The sequence below is a fragment of the Barbus barbus genome (assembly GCF_936440315.1).
Source record: "Barbus barbus genome assembly, chromosome: 3".
Taxonomy (NCBI): domain Eukaryota; kingdom Metazoa; phylum Chordata; class Actinopteri; order Cypriniformes; family Cyprinidae; genus Barbus; species Barbus barbus.
In genome coordinates this window covers 17,871,366-17,887,225 of record NC_136731.1, presented here as the reverse complement: position 1 = coordinate 17,887,225, position 15,860 = coordinate 17,871,366, and the positions used below count along the sequence as shown (strand labels likewise).

At 34.7% G+C, this 15,860-nt stretch overlaps 1 protein-coding gene across 1 annotated transcript in view; it reads right to left on the bottom strand.

Annotated features, from left to right (window-relative positions):
- Positions 1–975: 975 nt before the first annotated feature.
- Positions 976–15,860, bottom strand: part of LOC306844440 (E3 ubiquitin-protein ligase SMURF2-like) — a 55,299-nt gene continuing 40,414 nt past the window's right edge. The window contains exons 12-20 of the mRNA XM_079376572.1: positions 15,213–15,411; positions 13,280–13,383; positions 10,815–10,929; positions 10,535–10,713; positions 3,425–3,562; positions 2,885–3,005; positions 2,538–2,739; positions 2,370–2,445; positions 976–1,249 (exon numbers count right to left, since the gene is read on the bottom strand). Coding sequence (XP_079232698.1) covers positions 1,150–1,249; positions 2,370–2,445; positions 2,538–2,739; positions 2,885–3,005; positions 3,425–3,562; positions 10,535–10,713; positions 10,815–10,929; positions 13,280–13,383; positions 15,213–15,411 — 1,234 coding nt within the window. The 3' untranslated portion in view covers positions 976–1,149. The remainder of the gene's footprint in view (positions 1,250–2,369; positions 2,446–2,537; positions 2,740–2,884; positions 3,006–3,424; positions 3,563–10,534; positions 10,714–10,814; positions 10,930–13,279; positions 13,384–15,212; positions 15,412–15,860) is intronic.

Genomic DNA, 15,860 nt, shown 5'->3' with positions numbered 1-15,860 from the left:
CAGTTGTATTTCTTCTTTTAGGAAATAATAATAATAATAGTTCTAATAAAAAAACAGGCCCAGAAAATAAATGGTTAGAATATAATGAGAAAGTATGAAATGGAAGACACTTCACATCTCATTAACATGCTCATACATATGCATCATATTTAAATCTATTAAAGGGTTCGATTGACATCAGAGACCGATTAGAATACAGTTTACCAAAAAGTTGACACCAGTAATACAACATTAAATTGTTTTTCTTCGCTATCTTTCTTAAAAAAAAAAAAAAAAAAAAAAGGCATTTGAACATTCAAAGCAAGCCAAAGCCAACCTCACTATGGGCTCAACTTCATTTTCTGCTCTGGAGACATCGGCAACGCTTCCTGCGACGATGCCAATATATTATATCTGTATAGTTTTACTCTTTTAACCTTGTCCTCTCATGCCTCACGTATAAAAATAAAGCTAGACTACCTACCTACCTACTTAAGAATTCATGTATTCGTTCGTTCACTTTCAACAAGCTTATAAGTCAGACTGCGGATGACACCAGTCTTGAGGAATGGAGCACAGGTATTCAAGATGGCATCTGGTGTGGGGCAGCCCAGAAGAGGCCAGTGGAGCAGAGTTCCCTGACTGAAAAGAATTCATCTCAGGGCTTGCTAAGGTCCAAGCGGCCCGAAGATCAGGTCCCAAATGACAAACTTGGTCTTTTGTTGACGTTTGCGTCTTCCTCTCGTCTAGTTTTCAGTAAAGACAGTAGTGCTTCTGCGTTAGCTCATGCCGGAGTGCTCTTGTTCTGTGTGCCGGCCTCTCCTAAAGTCTAGTCTGTGAAAATGCTACATGGAATACTGTTAACATGTTGTCTTAATGCTAAAACTCAACGTATGGACTTGAAAAAACAAAAACAGGAAGTGGAGGTTCCAAAATAGGAAGTAAGAGAGTTACTAGCAGCTGAAAAGATACGTTGTTGTTTTCTTCTCTTCTTTTCAAATAATGCAGAAAGATCTGTGTAGCAGCATCAGGCGTGGAGTGCTGCGGTATAATCCACCCTTCCTCAGCCCCTCCGTCTGAGCTGCTCGTGAGGCCCACACGTCTGCCGGCTGACTGACAGGTCTGTCCCACCTGGAGAAAGGTTCCTCTGCGAGCGCCGGCGGCGGACCATCATTCCACAGCGAAACCGCAGGTCTCCTCGATGGCCGTCAGCAGCTTGTCGTAGAGTTTGTCGTAGCTCTCATACGGAGGAATGTCGATACGGTTGAAGCTGAGGCGAAATTAGAGTGGTGAATTAGTGCAGATAATAGTTTGTTACTAGAGATAGCCTGATTAATTGGCTAATATTTAACTATTGTATCTTATTATTGTATTTTGACAACCTTTTAACACAAGCATTAGCTGTTCCTTGCTGCTTTGTTAGCACATAACGCACTTTTTTCTGTTTTAAAATATTTATACTCCATCATTCAAAAAAATTGGGGTTGGCTAAATGTTATGCTCACCAAGGCTGCATTTATTTGATAAAAATACAGTAAACAGTAATATTGTGAAATACTAATAATATATTTTAAGATGTAAGCTGAATTTTCAGCATCATTACTCCAGTCTTTAGTGTCATACGATCATTCAGAAATCAGAATATTCTGATTTTGTGTTGAAGAAACATTTTTTTTATTTTTAATATTGAAAACAGTTGTGCTTCTTAATGTGTTTGTGGAAACAGAGTTTTTCAGCATTATTTTGTGAATGGGAATTTCAAAAGAATAGCATTTAATTAAAACAGAAATCTATAACATTACAAAAGTCTCTATGGTCACTTTTAAACGGTTTAATGTACATTTGCTAAATAAAAGTAATAATTTCCTTTACAAAATCTTATTAATAGCAATTTTTTAAATGGTAGTACATAATATTTTAAATATTTCTGTAATTGAATAAAAGGAAATATAGTAAAATCATAAAAAGAAAAATACAAAGATGCACATATATACACATATATTATATACACATACATACACACACACACACACACACATATATATATATATATATACACGTGTGTGTGTGTGTGTGTGTGTGTGTGTGTGTGTATACATATTTATATATGTAAAATACAAAACAAAAGATGCAAATACATTTGAGCTCATACTTTTGAGCAATAATGAATTTGCTGAGTAAAAGTATTCATTTTCTTCTAACATTTTAATGGTAGTGTATAATATTTTAAATATAAATACAAAAATTAAGTTCTGTGCAATATCAGTCATATATTATGAATGGACATATTTATTTGCATTATACTGACCATTGACTACACTGCTCTTGCCACTGTCCTTTGAAAAACCCATATTGGTTGATTGGTTGGTTAAGTCTATAGAAATGCTCACCAAGTGTGTGCTTTGGGCAGGTTGTTGGTGCTGGCGTCGATCTGATGGATGGTGAAGAGACGTGGTCCAGCAGCACCTGGATCATACAGCGTTTCAGAGCAAAGATATATCTATGATTATCCTTTCTAGATCCTGAATGAGAAACTCATGCTAAAGGACATCAGGTACCTTGCAGGGCTTTGAATCCTTGCAGTGGGACTCTGGAGGAGCCGGTGACAAACTGCAGCAGTCGGGCTCTCCTCTCCTCATCATACGACTCCACGGCCCGCCAGAACCACTTCACGATGTTACTGTCAGGTGTGCAGTGCTTCAGACGGGTGTTTGACTTCCAGTCGTTGATGTCGATCTTTCCGAGTCCACACACAATAAGCTGAAATTGAGAAACACTTGAATCATTAACCATGCTCTGATATAGCAAATTAAATGTGCCCTATAACACATTTATCAAAACTAAAGAAGTCAAGTCCATTGCCTGGTTGAAGTGGATTTATGTTTCTTAAAGTAAGTTTTCATACCTCCAACTCTTTCTCATCAAACGCCTTGAGTAGGTGTTGTGGGATGACCTCATTAAAGCCTTTCTGCAGGGCCAGGAACTGAGCCTCGATGCCCCTCAGGAACCGCCAGTTCACATACAGCCTGCGGAAAAACACGAACAAGATGCTTGGACTATGTTCAGACTGCCAGATTTTTTTTTTTGCATATACAGATATTATCCAGATGGATTTTTGAAAGTCTAGACAGCAAAAAAAAAAAAAAAAAAAAAAAGCAATTTTTTTCTCCCAAATCTGATTCAAACCACATTTGAAGGTGCAGTCCAGTCAGATTTTTACAGATGCATCTCAGTCTGGACGCTTTGGCTACTCAAATCAGATTTCAGATAGTCTTTTGCGTCACTCTGAACATGACATGCAATGATAAAGTCAAACCTGGAGACAGAAATGCCGGAAGTATTCATACAGTATTCAAACGAACGCGAAACCAGCCGTGACTACAAAAGAGAACATCACAATATAGCAGGGATGAGGAAGGTGAAAGCAGCTAAAGTCCACACTCACTTCACATACTCCTTCTTGGTGTCCTGTGTGACTGAGATGCTCTTGCCGTTGGGTTTGAGCTCGTGTTGAATAATCTCTCCATATGCATTGTGTTCGACGCAGAACGTGTGGTCCAACACCCCAGTGATGTCATTTTCCCTAAACACAGACAACAGAAAAAAAATCTAATTATTATTCGATTAGGCATGCATTATATATTAATAGCTATTCTATTTTATTATATCATTTTAATTGAGTTCATTTATTTTAATATTATCGCGTGATTCCATTAATGATCTAATCATAATGATAATGAAGACCAAACAAGATTCAAATTGATTACAATTTTCAGTTATACTGCAAGCAAAAATACATACTTTTCCTTGAACATTAATATAAATGAAATTAAGATTTGTTGTGTCATTATTTATATATCTCTTTAATCCCACCTTGAAAGAAGAAAATGTGTTTGGCAATTCAATATGAACAAACTAAGCACATTTTATCTTAAAAATTAAAAAAATTTTTTTGATGAAGTTCATAGTAAAAACAGCCAATATTAAGTGGGACCAACTCTCTATAAAAAAAGGGAATACATTTAGTGCATCTCTCTTTTTATTTCCCCATGTATGAAATTAGATGAAAAGAATGGATAAAGAAACTTTCTTGTATAATTACAAGAAAACTACAATTACATTATTGTTAAAATCATGATAAAATAATATATAAAAACATTTACTGATGCTCAAGAGGGCAACACAACACATTAAGAGACGGGGGGTGTAAACGTTTTTAAATCGGATGATCATGGCAAATTGTACTTATTTTATCTTCTGGGAAACATGTATTTATGTAGCTTCTGAAGTCCAGTACTAAATGAGAAAATATGATCGTTAAACAAAATGAGAAGAATTTATATATCCTGTTCAAAAGTTTACACCCCCTGTCTCTTAATGCATTGCGTTGCCCTCTTGAGCATCAGTAAATGTTTCCACCTTGTAATAGTTGTGTATGAGTCCCTCAGTTGTCCTCAGTGTGAAAAGATGGATCTCAAAATCACACTGTAAAAGGTACTGTTGTAAAGGGTTCAAATATGCAGAAGATGCTGGAAAACCAAAGAACTTGGTTGAACTGCTCAGGACCAACAAGGGACTTGAACAACTATCACTAAATATAAAAACAGTCGTGGATCATCCAGTGACACCTGGACACTTAGTATTCAAGGTTATGTGAATGGGGTCATTTTTATAAATTCAGTTATTATTTTGTCTCGTGGAGAATGTGTCAACATCTGTTACGTGAAATAGCTTATTCAGGACAGTACTAAAAAATAACATGTAATTTTCATGATCCCTCTTATTTAGTTTCAATTATTAACATTTTGCATATTCTGCAAGGGGTATGTAAACTTATGAGCACAACTGTATTTATTTGTTTACATATATTTATAATTGTATAAATATATAAAATTATAATTACTCTGCCTGTATTTTCAGCAAAAGAGGGTCTGGAATGATGCATGATAATATGTCATTACACACACACACACACGCCAAACTGGAAATAATTATATAAAAATCTGAATATATAGATGTAAATTTGAATATACAAATGTAAATTGTGAATATATAGTTATAAGTCTGAATATATTGTTATGTCTGAATATATAGAAGTAAATATGAATATATTGTTATAATTCTGAATATATAAATGTAAATCTGAATATATAGTTATAAGTCTGAATATATAGAAGCAAATCTGAATGCATTTTCACAATAGGGCTGCCACTAACGACTTTTTATTTCGATTAATCTATCGACTAATTTTTCGCTTAATCGATTAAACTTAATTTCCCGCAAAAAAAAAAACAATTTTACTTAAAAATATTTTATTAAACCAAATGAAATCCAAATTTCTATGAAATAATTTTTTAAAGCAAAAGTGAAGTGCAACAGAGTGCAAGCAGCAAGTGTCCATCTCATAGTCCAAATCACTGAAATCACAGTTCAGTATTATAGTGTGAGAATGACAACATATCCACGCGTTCTAGTCTACTAATAATAAAATTATACTCCTTTAAAAAGTGTTTTTTGATTATTTACCAGAAATATTATTTACCAGAATGTAAATGTGCAGTATTTCTGAAAAAATACTTTTTTAAAATATAAAATCAATTAATTGGAGATGCTTTTTATTATTAAAATTTAAATGGAACAATTAAAATGGAATCCAGAAAATAATGGAAAACAGAATTTGGTAAAGATAAAACTGTAAAACTCAATTAATTAGACAGGCTTTTTGATTAATACAATTTAAAAAACTGAATTTGGAAATAAAACAGATTTCATAGAGCCCTATAATTATATATTTTTTTGTGGTAATAAAAATGGATTTAAGTGAACAATAGCTTTTAAAATGACTTAAAGTACATATATAATAGCAATGATGTAATAATAATTAGTTCAAATAAAGTATCAAAAGCAAGAAATCATATGGTTTTATTGAACAAAACTGTTCAAATACATAATGTATTATAAACAATACAGCTAATGTAGATTACGCATTACAACAAAGGCCTGCAGGGGACGCCGACGGCCTGATGATTATTTTTACACATTACTGTTTAATATTGACCAAGCACCATTTAATTCAAACGTACACTTAATCTTTAATATTTGTCCATTTCTTTAGGACAGAAATGCTACAGCCGCTGTAATTACATGAATATGTGGACATCAAGTGTAAACTCAGAGTGAGGGTTTGAGCTTTTATTTTGAAATCTCGATGTATTCTCCTGTGTTTCTGTAGATTTACAGTTGGGCAAAAAAGTATTTAGCCAGCCACCAATTGTGCAAGTTCTCCCACTTAAAAAGATGAGAGAAGCCTGTAATTTTCATCATAGGTACGCTTCAACTATGAGAGACAGAATGGGGGGAAAGAATCCAGGAAATCACATTGTCTGATTTTTAAAGAATATATTTGCAAATTATGGTGGAAAATAAGTATTTGGTCAATAACAGAAGTTCATCTCAAAACTTTGTTATATACCCTTTGTTGGCAATGACAGAGATGTCAAACGTTTTCTGTAAGTCTTCACAAGGTTTTCACACACTGTTGCTGGTATTTTGGCCCATTCCTCCATGCAGATCTTCTCTAGAGCAGTGATGTTTTGGGGCTGTCGCTGGGCAACACGGACTTTCAACTCCCTCCAAAGATTTTCTAAGGGGTTGAGATCTGGAGACTGGCTAGGCCACTCCAGGACCTTGAAATGCTTCTTACGAAGCCACTCCTTCGTTGCCCGGGCGGTGTGTTTGGGATCAATGTCATGCTGAAAGACCCAGCCACGTTTCATCTTCAATGCCCTTGCTGATGGAAGGAGGTTGTCACTCAAAATCTCACGATACATGGCCCCATTCTTTCCTTTACACGGATCAGTCGTCCTGGTCCCTTTGCAGAAAAACAGCCCCAAAGCATGATGTTTCCACCCCCATGCTTCACAGTAGGTATGGTGCTCTTTGGATGCAACTCAGCATTCTTTCTCCTCCAAACACGACGAGTTGAGTTTTTACCAAAAAGTTCTATTTTGGTTTCATCTGACCATATGACATTCTCCCAATCCTCTTCTGGATCATCCAAATGCTCTCTAGCAAACTTCAGACGGGCCCGGACATGTACTGGCTTAAGCAGGGGGACACGTCTGGCACTGCAGGATTTGAGTCCCTGGCGGCGTAGTGTGTTACCGATGGTAGCCTTTGTTACTTTGGTCCCAGCTCTCTGCAGGTCATTCACTAGGTCCCCCCGTGTGGTTCTGGGATTTTTGCTCACCGTTCTTGTGATCATTTTGTCCCCACGGGGTGAGATCTTGCATGGAGCCCCAGATCGAGGGAGATTATCAGTGGTCTTGTATGTCTTCCATTTTCTAATAATTGCTCCCACAGTTGATTTCTTAACACCAAGCTGCTTGCCTATTGCAGATTCAGTCTTCCCAGCCTGGTGCAGGTCTACAATTTTATTTCTGGTGTCCTTCGACAGCTCTTTGGTCTTGGCCATAGTGGAGTTTGGAGTGTGACTGTTTGAGGTTGTGAACAGGTGTCTTTTATACTGATAACGAGTTCAAACAGGTGCCATTAATACAGGTAACGAGTGGAAGACAGAGGAGCCTCTTAAAGAAGTTACAGGTCTGTGAGAGCCAGAAATCTTGCTTGTTTGTAGGTGACCAAATACTTATTTTACCGAGGAATTTACCAATTAATTAATTAAAAATCCTACAATGTGATTTCCTGGATTCTTTCCCCCCGTTCTGTCTCTCATAGTTGAAGTGTACCTATGATGAAAATTACAGGCCTCTCTCATCTTTTGCAACAACATGCAGAGATGGAGTACGCGATGCTCCACACATGTAAATGATAACAGTTTCTGTGAGCTACTGTGAATGGAGCCGCTGTGAGACGCATGTACTTAACCTACACGCATGTAAATAATTAAAGAGCATATACTGTGTTAGAACTGCATCGCATATAATTATTTAAATCATAGCGTTTGTGAATTCACAATTATGCTTAATTATGATTTTTAAATGGGTTTAATATATCATGCAGCCTTGGAAAATAGCCTAAAAATGTGTTTTATGGATTCACGTCGTGAAATGCGCCATTTCCTGTATTTTGCCGGTTAGTCGTCGCGAGCAAAATGAAGTCGACGATTTTTTAAAATCGACTAGTCGACTAAAATCAACGAATCGCAACAGCCCTAGGTTAATATGCTATTGTTTTCATTTCTAATCAAGATTTCCCTCATTTCCTTGTAGAGTAAATCTCATTTTGCTTGTACTCATTTTACTAGGACTCTAGCTGTTGTGCATACTATTGAAACAATCAATAACTCAAGCTTACTTCTGGGTGTGCGACTGGGCTACTACATCTGTGACACTTGCTCTGATGCATCAAAGGCCATTCAGAGCACTGAGCAGCTTCTCTCTGTGAATGGCACACTGCCTGTCCAATGTGAGGTGCTTGAAAGGCCTAAATCTATATATTCACAATTTATATTTATATATTCAGAATTACAACTACATATTCAGATTTACTTCTATATATTCACAATTTACATTTATATATTCAGAATTACAACTACATATTCAGATTTACTTCTATATATTCACAATTTACATTTATATATTCAGAATTATAACTACATATTCAGATTTACATCAGGCTTATAACTATAGTCTGATTTACTTCTATACATTCAGACGTATAACTATTTTCAGATTTATATTTATATATTCAGAATTATAACCATATATTCAGATTTACATCAGGCTTATAACTATAGTCTGATTAACTTCTATATATTCAGAATTATAACCATATATTCAGATTTACATCAGGCTTATAACTATAGTCTGATTAACTTCTATATATTCAGACTTATAACTATATATTCAGATTTACATCAGGCTTATAACTATAGTCTGATTAACTTCTATATATTCAGACTTATAACTATATATTCAGATTTACATCAGGCTTATAACTATAGTCTGATTAACTTCTATATATTCAGAATTATAACCATATATTCAGATTTACATCAGGCTTATAACTATAGTCTGATTAACTTCTATATATTCAGACTTATAACTATATATTCAGATTTACATCAGGCTTATAACTATAGTCTGATTAACTTCTATATATTCAGACTTATAACTATATATTCAGATTTACATCAGGCTTATAACTATAGTCTGATTAACTTCTATATATTCAGACTTATAACTATATATTCAGATTTACATCAGGCTTATAACTATAGTCTGATTAACTTCTATATATTCAGACTTATAACTATATATTCAGATTTACATCAGGCTTATAACTATAGTCTGATTAACTTCTATATATTCAGACTTATAACTATATATTCAGATTTACTTCTATATATTCAGACTTAACTATATATTCAGATTTACATGTATATAATCAGATTTACATTTATATAATCAGAATTAACTATATATTCAGATTTACATTTATATATTCAGAATTATAACTATATATTCAGATTTACATTTATATATTCAGAATTATAACTATATATTCAGATTTACATATATATTCAGAATTATAACTATATATTCAGATTTACTTCTATATATTCAGAATTATAACTATATATTCAGATTTACTTCTATATATTCAGACTTAACTATATATTCAGATTTACATTTATATAATCAGGCTTATAACTATATAGTCTGATTAACTTCTATATATTCAGAATTATAACTATATATTCAGATTTACTTCTATATATTCAGACTTAACTATATATTCAGATTTACATTTATATATTCAGGCTTATAACTATATATTCAGATTTTTATAACTATATATTCAGATTTACATTTATATATTCAGAATTATAACTATATATTCAGATTTACATCAGGCTTATAACTATAGTCTGATTAACTTCTATATATTCAGAATTATAACTATATATTCAGATTTACATTTATATATTCAGACTTATAACTATATATTCAGATTTACTTCTATATATTCAGACTTAACTATATATTCAGATTTACATTTATACATTCAGGCTTATAACTATATATTCAGATTTTTATAACTATATATTCAGATTTACATTTATATATTCAGAATTATAACTATATATTCAGATTTACATTTATATAATCAGGCTTATAACTATATAGTCTGATTAACTTCTATATATTCAGAATTATAACTATATATTCAGATTTACATTTATATAATCAGGCTTATAACTATATAGTCTGATTAACTTCTATATATTCAGAATTATAACTATATATTCAGATTTACATTTATATAATCAGGCTTATAACTATATAGTCTGATTAACTTCTATATATTTAGACTTAACTATATATTCAGATTTACTTCTATATATTCAGAATTATAACTGTATATTCAGATTTACTTCTATATATGCTATATAAATAAATAAATAAAAGACACATCATGCATCATTCCAGACCCTCTTTTGCTGAAAATACAGGGAGAGTAATAATTGTATTAGTTAATTTTTGAGTGTATATAATACAGCTCTATAGATGGATGTATAAATCACACTGACAGGATCCAGACGAGGCTGTTGTGGAGATCTGGATCCACTGACTCCATGTCGTCCAGAGTGATGGGTTTCCCTAGCAACTGCTTGTAGAAGGGTAGAGTGAAGCCTCCGTCTATGTAGTGCCCGTGGAAAACAGCCATTCCCATAATCCTCCCCACAAAGTGGAAATAAGACAAATGCTCCTAAAAACACAAACAAATAAAAAGAGATTAGCGTTTCTGGAAAATACTAACATTTGTTGCAGTAAATGGGAAGCTCATAAGGAAGATCCAGGTCCACTTACCGGATTAACAGCAGAGTCCGGGTTGATCTGTAGCGTGTAGATGTCATCTCGTGAATACTGGAACAGTCCATAGTATGGATTTAACATCTCATGCGACAGCAAGTACAACCACTCCCTATGACACAAAATATTGACAGACATTCAGTCTATCATCATGACCCACTTTGACACTGTTATACTCTAGTTTTACCACTAGATGGACACACAAGAGTTAAAAGAAAAGCAAGTACTCCAGAGTGCAATCTGGATGATTGGGGCGGGGTGACACATTGGGGCGGGGCCACACGTCGCGCCACCCACCCCCAATTCCATTGGTTTATAACACGGCAAATCTTATTGGCGTAGACCAGACGCATACAGACGCATCTTATTGGCGCATACATTTGTGAACGATTTTGTAATTGATTTGGCCATATCACAGAAATATTATGTGCCAAATCTAGAATCATAGGCATATCTTAATTATTATCTGTTTAGTAACCATGGTAATTTTAGTCAGATGAAGTCATTGTTTACAAAAACTCTTGATGACAGCACCTCCGGGTTCTTCAGGCTGAATAGCGCTTCATTCTTATTTCCTTGAGGATCGGCAGGCTGCGGATCAGCACTAAATTGGGATTTTATACCCAAATGATGATAATTTACTGTATTTTAGAAATGGACAAACACGAACATAAGCGGCTGATTTTATGTTGCACAACCGTTTTTTGTTGTTCTGTAAAGAGATGAGTTATAGCCTACATTGCTCAATGCGTCACAAACTTGTAGGTTATAAAGTGCTAACAATGTTTTCATGGCGAGCTCAATGTTTCCTTGTTTATATCTTAAAAATATTTGAGCCTATTTGATTCTCTTACAGCTTTTAAAGGTTCCTATCTTCTAGTAAATAAGTGTCCGCGACATCAGATAATAAAAATCCAATTATTTATGTATCCACACCCTCATTGTGTGTTCTAACCAGTGTACGGGATGAATTTAGATTCAGTTATTAACACCCGATCATTGCAGCCACATAACCATCGAATATTAAATCACTCAGAGCTGTAAATATGTGCAATAGGTAGGCTACGTGAGCACTTTTAATGAGTAAAAGAGACCTTCTCTGTGATTACTATTTTTTATTTATTTATTAATGACTATAATAACTACTAAAAATCTAAAGTCAGGCAGGCCTAATATAGTACAGTAATTCCTAGTTCTTTTTAAAGGATTCAGCCACAAAACCAGTTTGTGCATATAGCCTATATATAAAAGTATAAATAAAAATGTTGCAGAGAGAATATGAACATTTAGGCCTATTGCTTAAATACGCACTAAAGCACATTAATAATATTTGATGTAGTTCAGATTTAATAATAGCTGTTTTAGTAAACAAAAACATTTAAAATAGGCCTATATGCAAAAAAAAAAAAATTGTTTCAGCAAGGTTTTTATTCCCATTATCCGCACATAAAACCCCAGTTCACACTGATGGAGTATTTGGTATTATTAGTCTTATTCGTCACCGCAGTTGTTGTTTTTTTTTTTTTTAAATAAAAACATTTGCGGGTTTGTCCTATGTGTCTTACTGAACTACAGTGAATTATCATAATAGTTTTTGCTTATCCACAGATCCTAAAATAAAGAATATAGGCTACATATAAATATACATTATACAAAACAGCTAAAACAGTGGATAATTTTTATCAACGTCGCCCAGCTAAAACTGCTCAATGTTAAACTATGTCTGCTTTTTGTACTGTGAAATGTGCAATAATATCGGACTTCATTTAACGTGCTATAGCATAGGTAGGACTACATCATGGCCACGAATTAAGAATTTGTTCCCCAGACTTAATTCGTGAACCGCTCGTATTACACAGCTCTGTTCTGCCCGAAGTACTCGGAGATGCCGCCACCATGCGTTTGATAGGAACTTAATCTAACCAATTTGTCATAAGTAAAAAAAAAAACTAAAAAAAACAACAACTAATTGATTCGAACTAAAATCACTGTTGATAGCACTTAATATTTCTCTAGTACAGCCAAACAGCGTAGATCATTCACATTAATAATAATAATAATAATATTTAATGTGTAACGTATATAAAGAATGCTCATACGCAAACATCAACTGGAATTGGGGGTGGGGTGCACTCTGGGGCTACTCCAGAAAAGTGCTTTCATAACCTACTTTACTTCCCTATTGTGATGCATTTATTACCGAAATAGGATATCATTCAAAAATGTATGCCAGGAGTTGATTTTTATCCATCGGGAATTGATTGGATTGTGAAAATTGATAACAGATGGTTCAAGAAAGTGGAGAAAGCTACATATTATTGAAATGTACATGTTTCATCCAAATTACAAAGATGTGTTTTTCTGTTGAATGATGTTCACAGATGAATCATTCATAATAAATGTCTTAAGAAAACGGGGCTTATTTTGATTTCATACTCCGCTTTAAGTTGTCAAACTCATACCTAGCGACTCCACCATAGTCGAGACCTTCCTCTCCTCTGAACTTGACCATCAACCTCTTCCACAGGTCCTTTGGCCTCATCTTCATCACCTGCCGGTATGATTCCTGAGGAAACATCAGAGATGTGGTGTTGAAAAACGCAAGAAAGATTCCAGAAAGATCATAAGAATGCAAGTCCGTACGGTCATAGTTCAGTTAAGATGACAAGTTCACACAACGGGCATAGTAACTAGTTTCAGACTTATTTAGCTTTACATAACTGTCAAGTGTAATAAACCATTTTCTTCAGTACATGCCTGTTTTTATTGCTACATTTTTTGTTTTCATTTTTATTTTTTGTTCATTTTAGTAATTTTGGTGCGCGTTCATGTCATTTTTATTAGTTTAAACTATTTTAAATGTCTATATATTTTTATAATTATTTGATTTTTAATTAGTTTTAATTATTTTAGTACATCAAGTTAAACTAAATGTTTCCTTGGCAACTAATTGAAATATAAGTTTAAGTGTTTTATTTCAGTTAACGTTTGAGGCAACAAAAGCTTTTTTTGCGGTTTTAGTTTTGGTTAAGTATAATAAGTCTGGTATATGCACAAAACAAACTCAGAAATTATTATACATTCTTAAAAAATATATCTATGATATTAAAGAATGGTATAAAACTAAATCACAGAAAAAAAAATCAATATAATAAAGTAAGTAGTATTTTCGTCAAATAGTTTCAATTGAAATGAAATGAAACTGCTCTATATTAAATGGACTGGCAAATTTCTTCACCGAAAATACAAAACTGATCCAATTCACCTGCCATTTCTTCCCCACCTGATCGTAATTCTGTTTTCCGTAGATATTTTGATAGCAATTTTCATTTGATTTGATTTCACAAGATAAACTTGCATGCATTAACTATGCTTAAAGCAACACAAATCTGAATTGCTTAAGTTAAGCCTTTTAGCTGCGACCAGCCCTTGGAGATGCGTCAATTTATTACAGTTGATCTGTCATCTAATGATCTTGCAATTGAATAAACTCAAAAGGACCCAAACTCATGCGAAGGGCTCATATAATCCGATGTTTACGGTCAGACTCGTCCGTGGGGAGAGAGCGCAGCATGTTGGAATGCAGCATCCAGAAATGTCTGTGCGCATCCAGCTCAACACCCATAAACACCCTAAAACAGATGACCAAACAGAGCAAAAATCACTTCAAGCTGAGCAAAGAGAGAAGGGGGGTATAAAAGTTTTTCTAACAGGCCCGAGATGAGGCTCAAAAACATGTGCAGTACATGTCACACGCGTTAGCTGAGCTCAGCATGCTAATGAAGTTTAACGTCATGGCTGATGCATTATGGCTTGTGGGTAACATCCAGCAGAGCTCAAAAGCCCTCACAGTAAAGGTTAACCAGGCCTCTGGGCTTGTTAAGCGCTACTAAAGGCAATTCAGATGGACAGGTGTTACAGGTGCAACTAACAACCTCTTACAACAACAGAGTTCCCATCTCAGAGCTGACAACGGAGTCAACCTCAATGTGGATTCTGCTGCTTTGTGATTGGTTGAGAGGAGTATGCAAACAAAACAAAACAAAAACACAAGACCAAAACAAAAAGACAAAACAAAAATGGCCCAACGAAATTAAGAAATGAGAGTTATTTATTTTGGCCATGTGCCTCTTTATTGGATAGACGCAGTAGAGAGAAAATCAAATTTATTTTGGGAAGAGGCAGGAACGGGATGGTAGAAAAAGAGCATTAGGTGTTATGTATAAGCATTAAGACTACTAAAACTATTTAGTATTTTTGTCTCATTTTACATGAAAAATATCTAATATTATACATTTACTTGATTTTGAAACTACTTGCCTGCAACGGCTGTTTGGTTGATATGGTGTTTATTCTGATTGAATTTCCTGCAGGTAAAACAATCCAGGGTCTCACCTCAAAGATCTCCTCACGCGAGACCTCGATACGGCAGTGTCCCGCCTGCGGCTGCTGCTGGGACAGCTCCTGTCGCAGGATTTTCAGTTTCTGCACCAGATCTCGCTTGTACTTGGGCACCGTGAGACATTCAGGGTCCTCGGGGAGATTTCCGGGAGACATGACAGTCTGAGGCTGCTCCTTCAGCTGTCCAGGACGACTGCGGAGAAAGAGCGAGGGAAAAAGAGAAACGGAGTATTAAAGTGAGATGAAACGTTCTGTCAACATGCACACAAACACTGTTGCCTGACCCCATCTTCACCCCGATGCCAGAACAGCGTCGCCCTTTCAGTGCCAACTCACAGGTATGTGTCACGCCAGAACCGAAAAAAAAAAGAGCTTCCAAATACATGAGATGAGGACACAAGTTCACTTCACAAGCTCCTGAACTGATATAATGCTGAATACACAATCGGCCCAAAACACCGGACATAAATGTTTAAATGTCACTGCATTAAATTACAGAATGTCAAACAACGTGATATCTGCAAACAAATGCTGCTGCTTGAGCAAAGACTTCATGCTAGACAAATAAAGATGGAGCGAGACACATTCTTTAATATTTATCCATGTGACACGGCTCCTTACAATCGTTCTCTGTCTGACCCA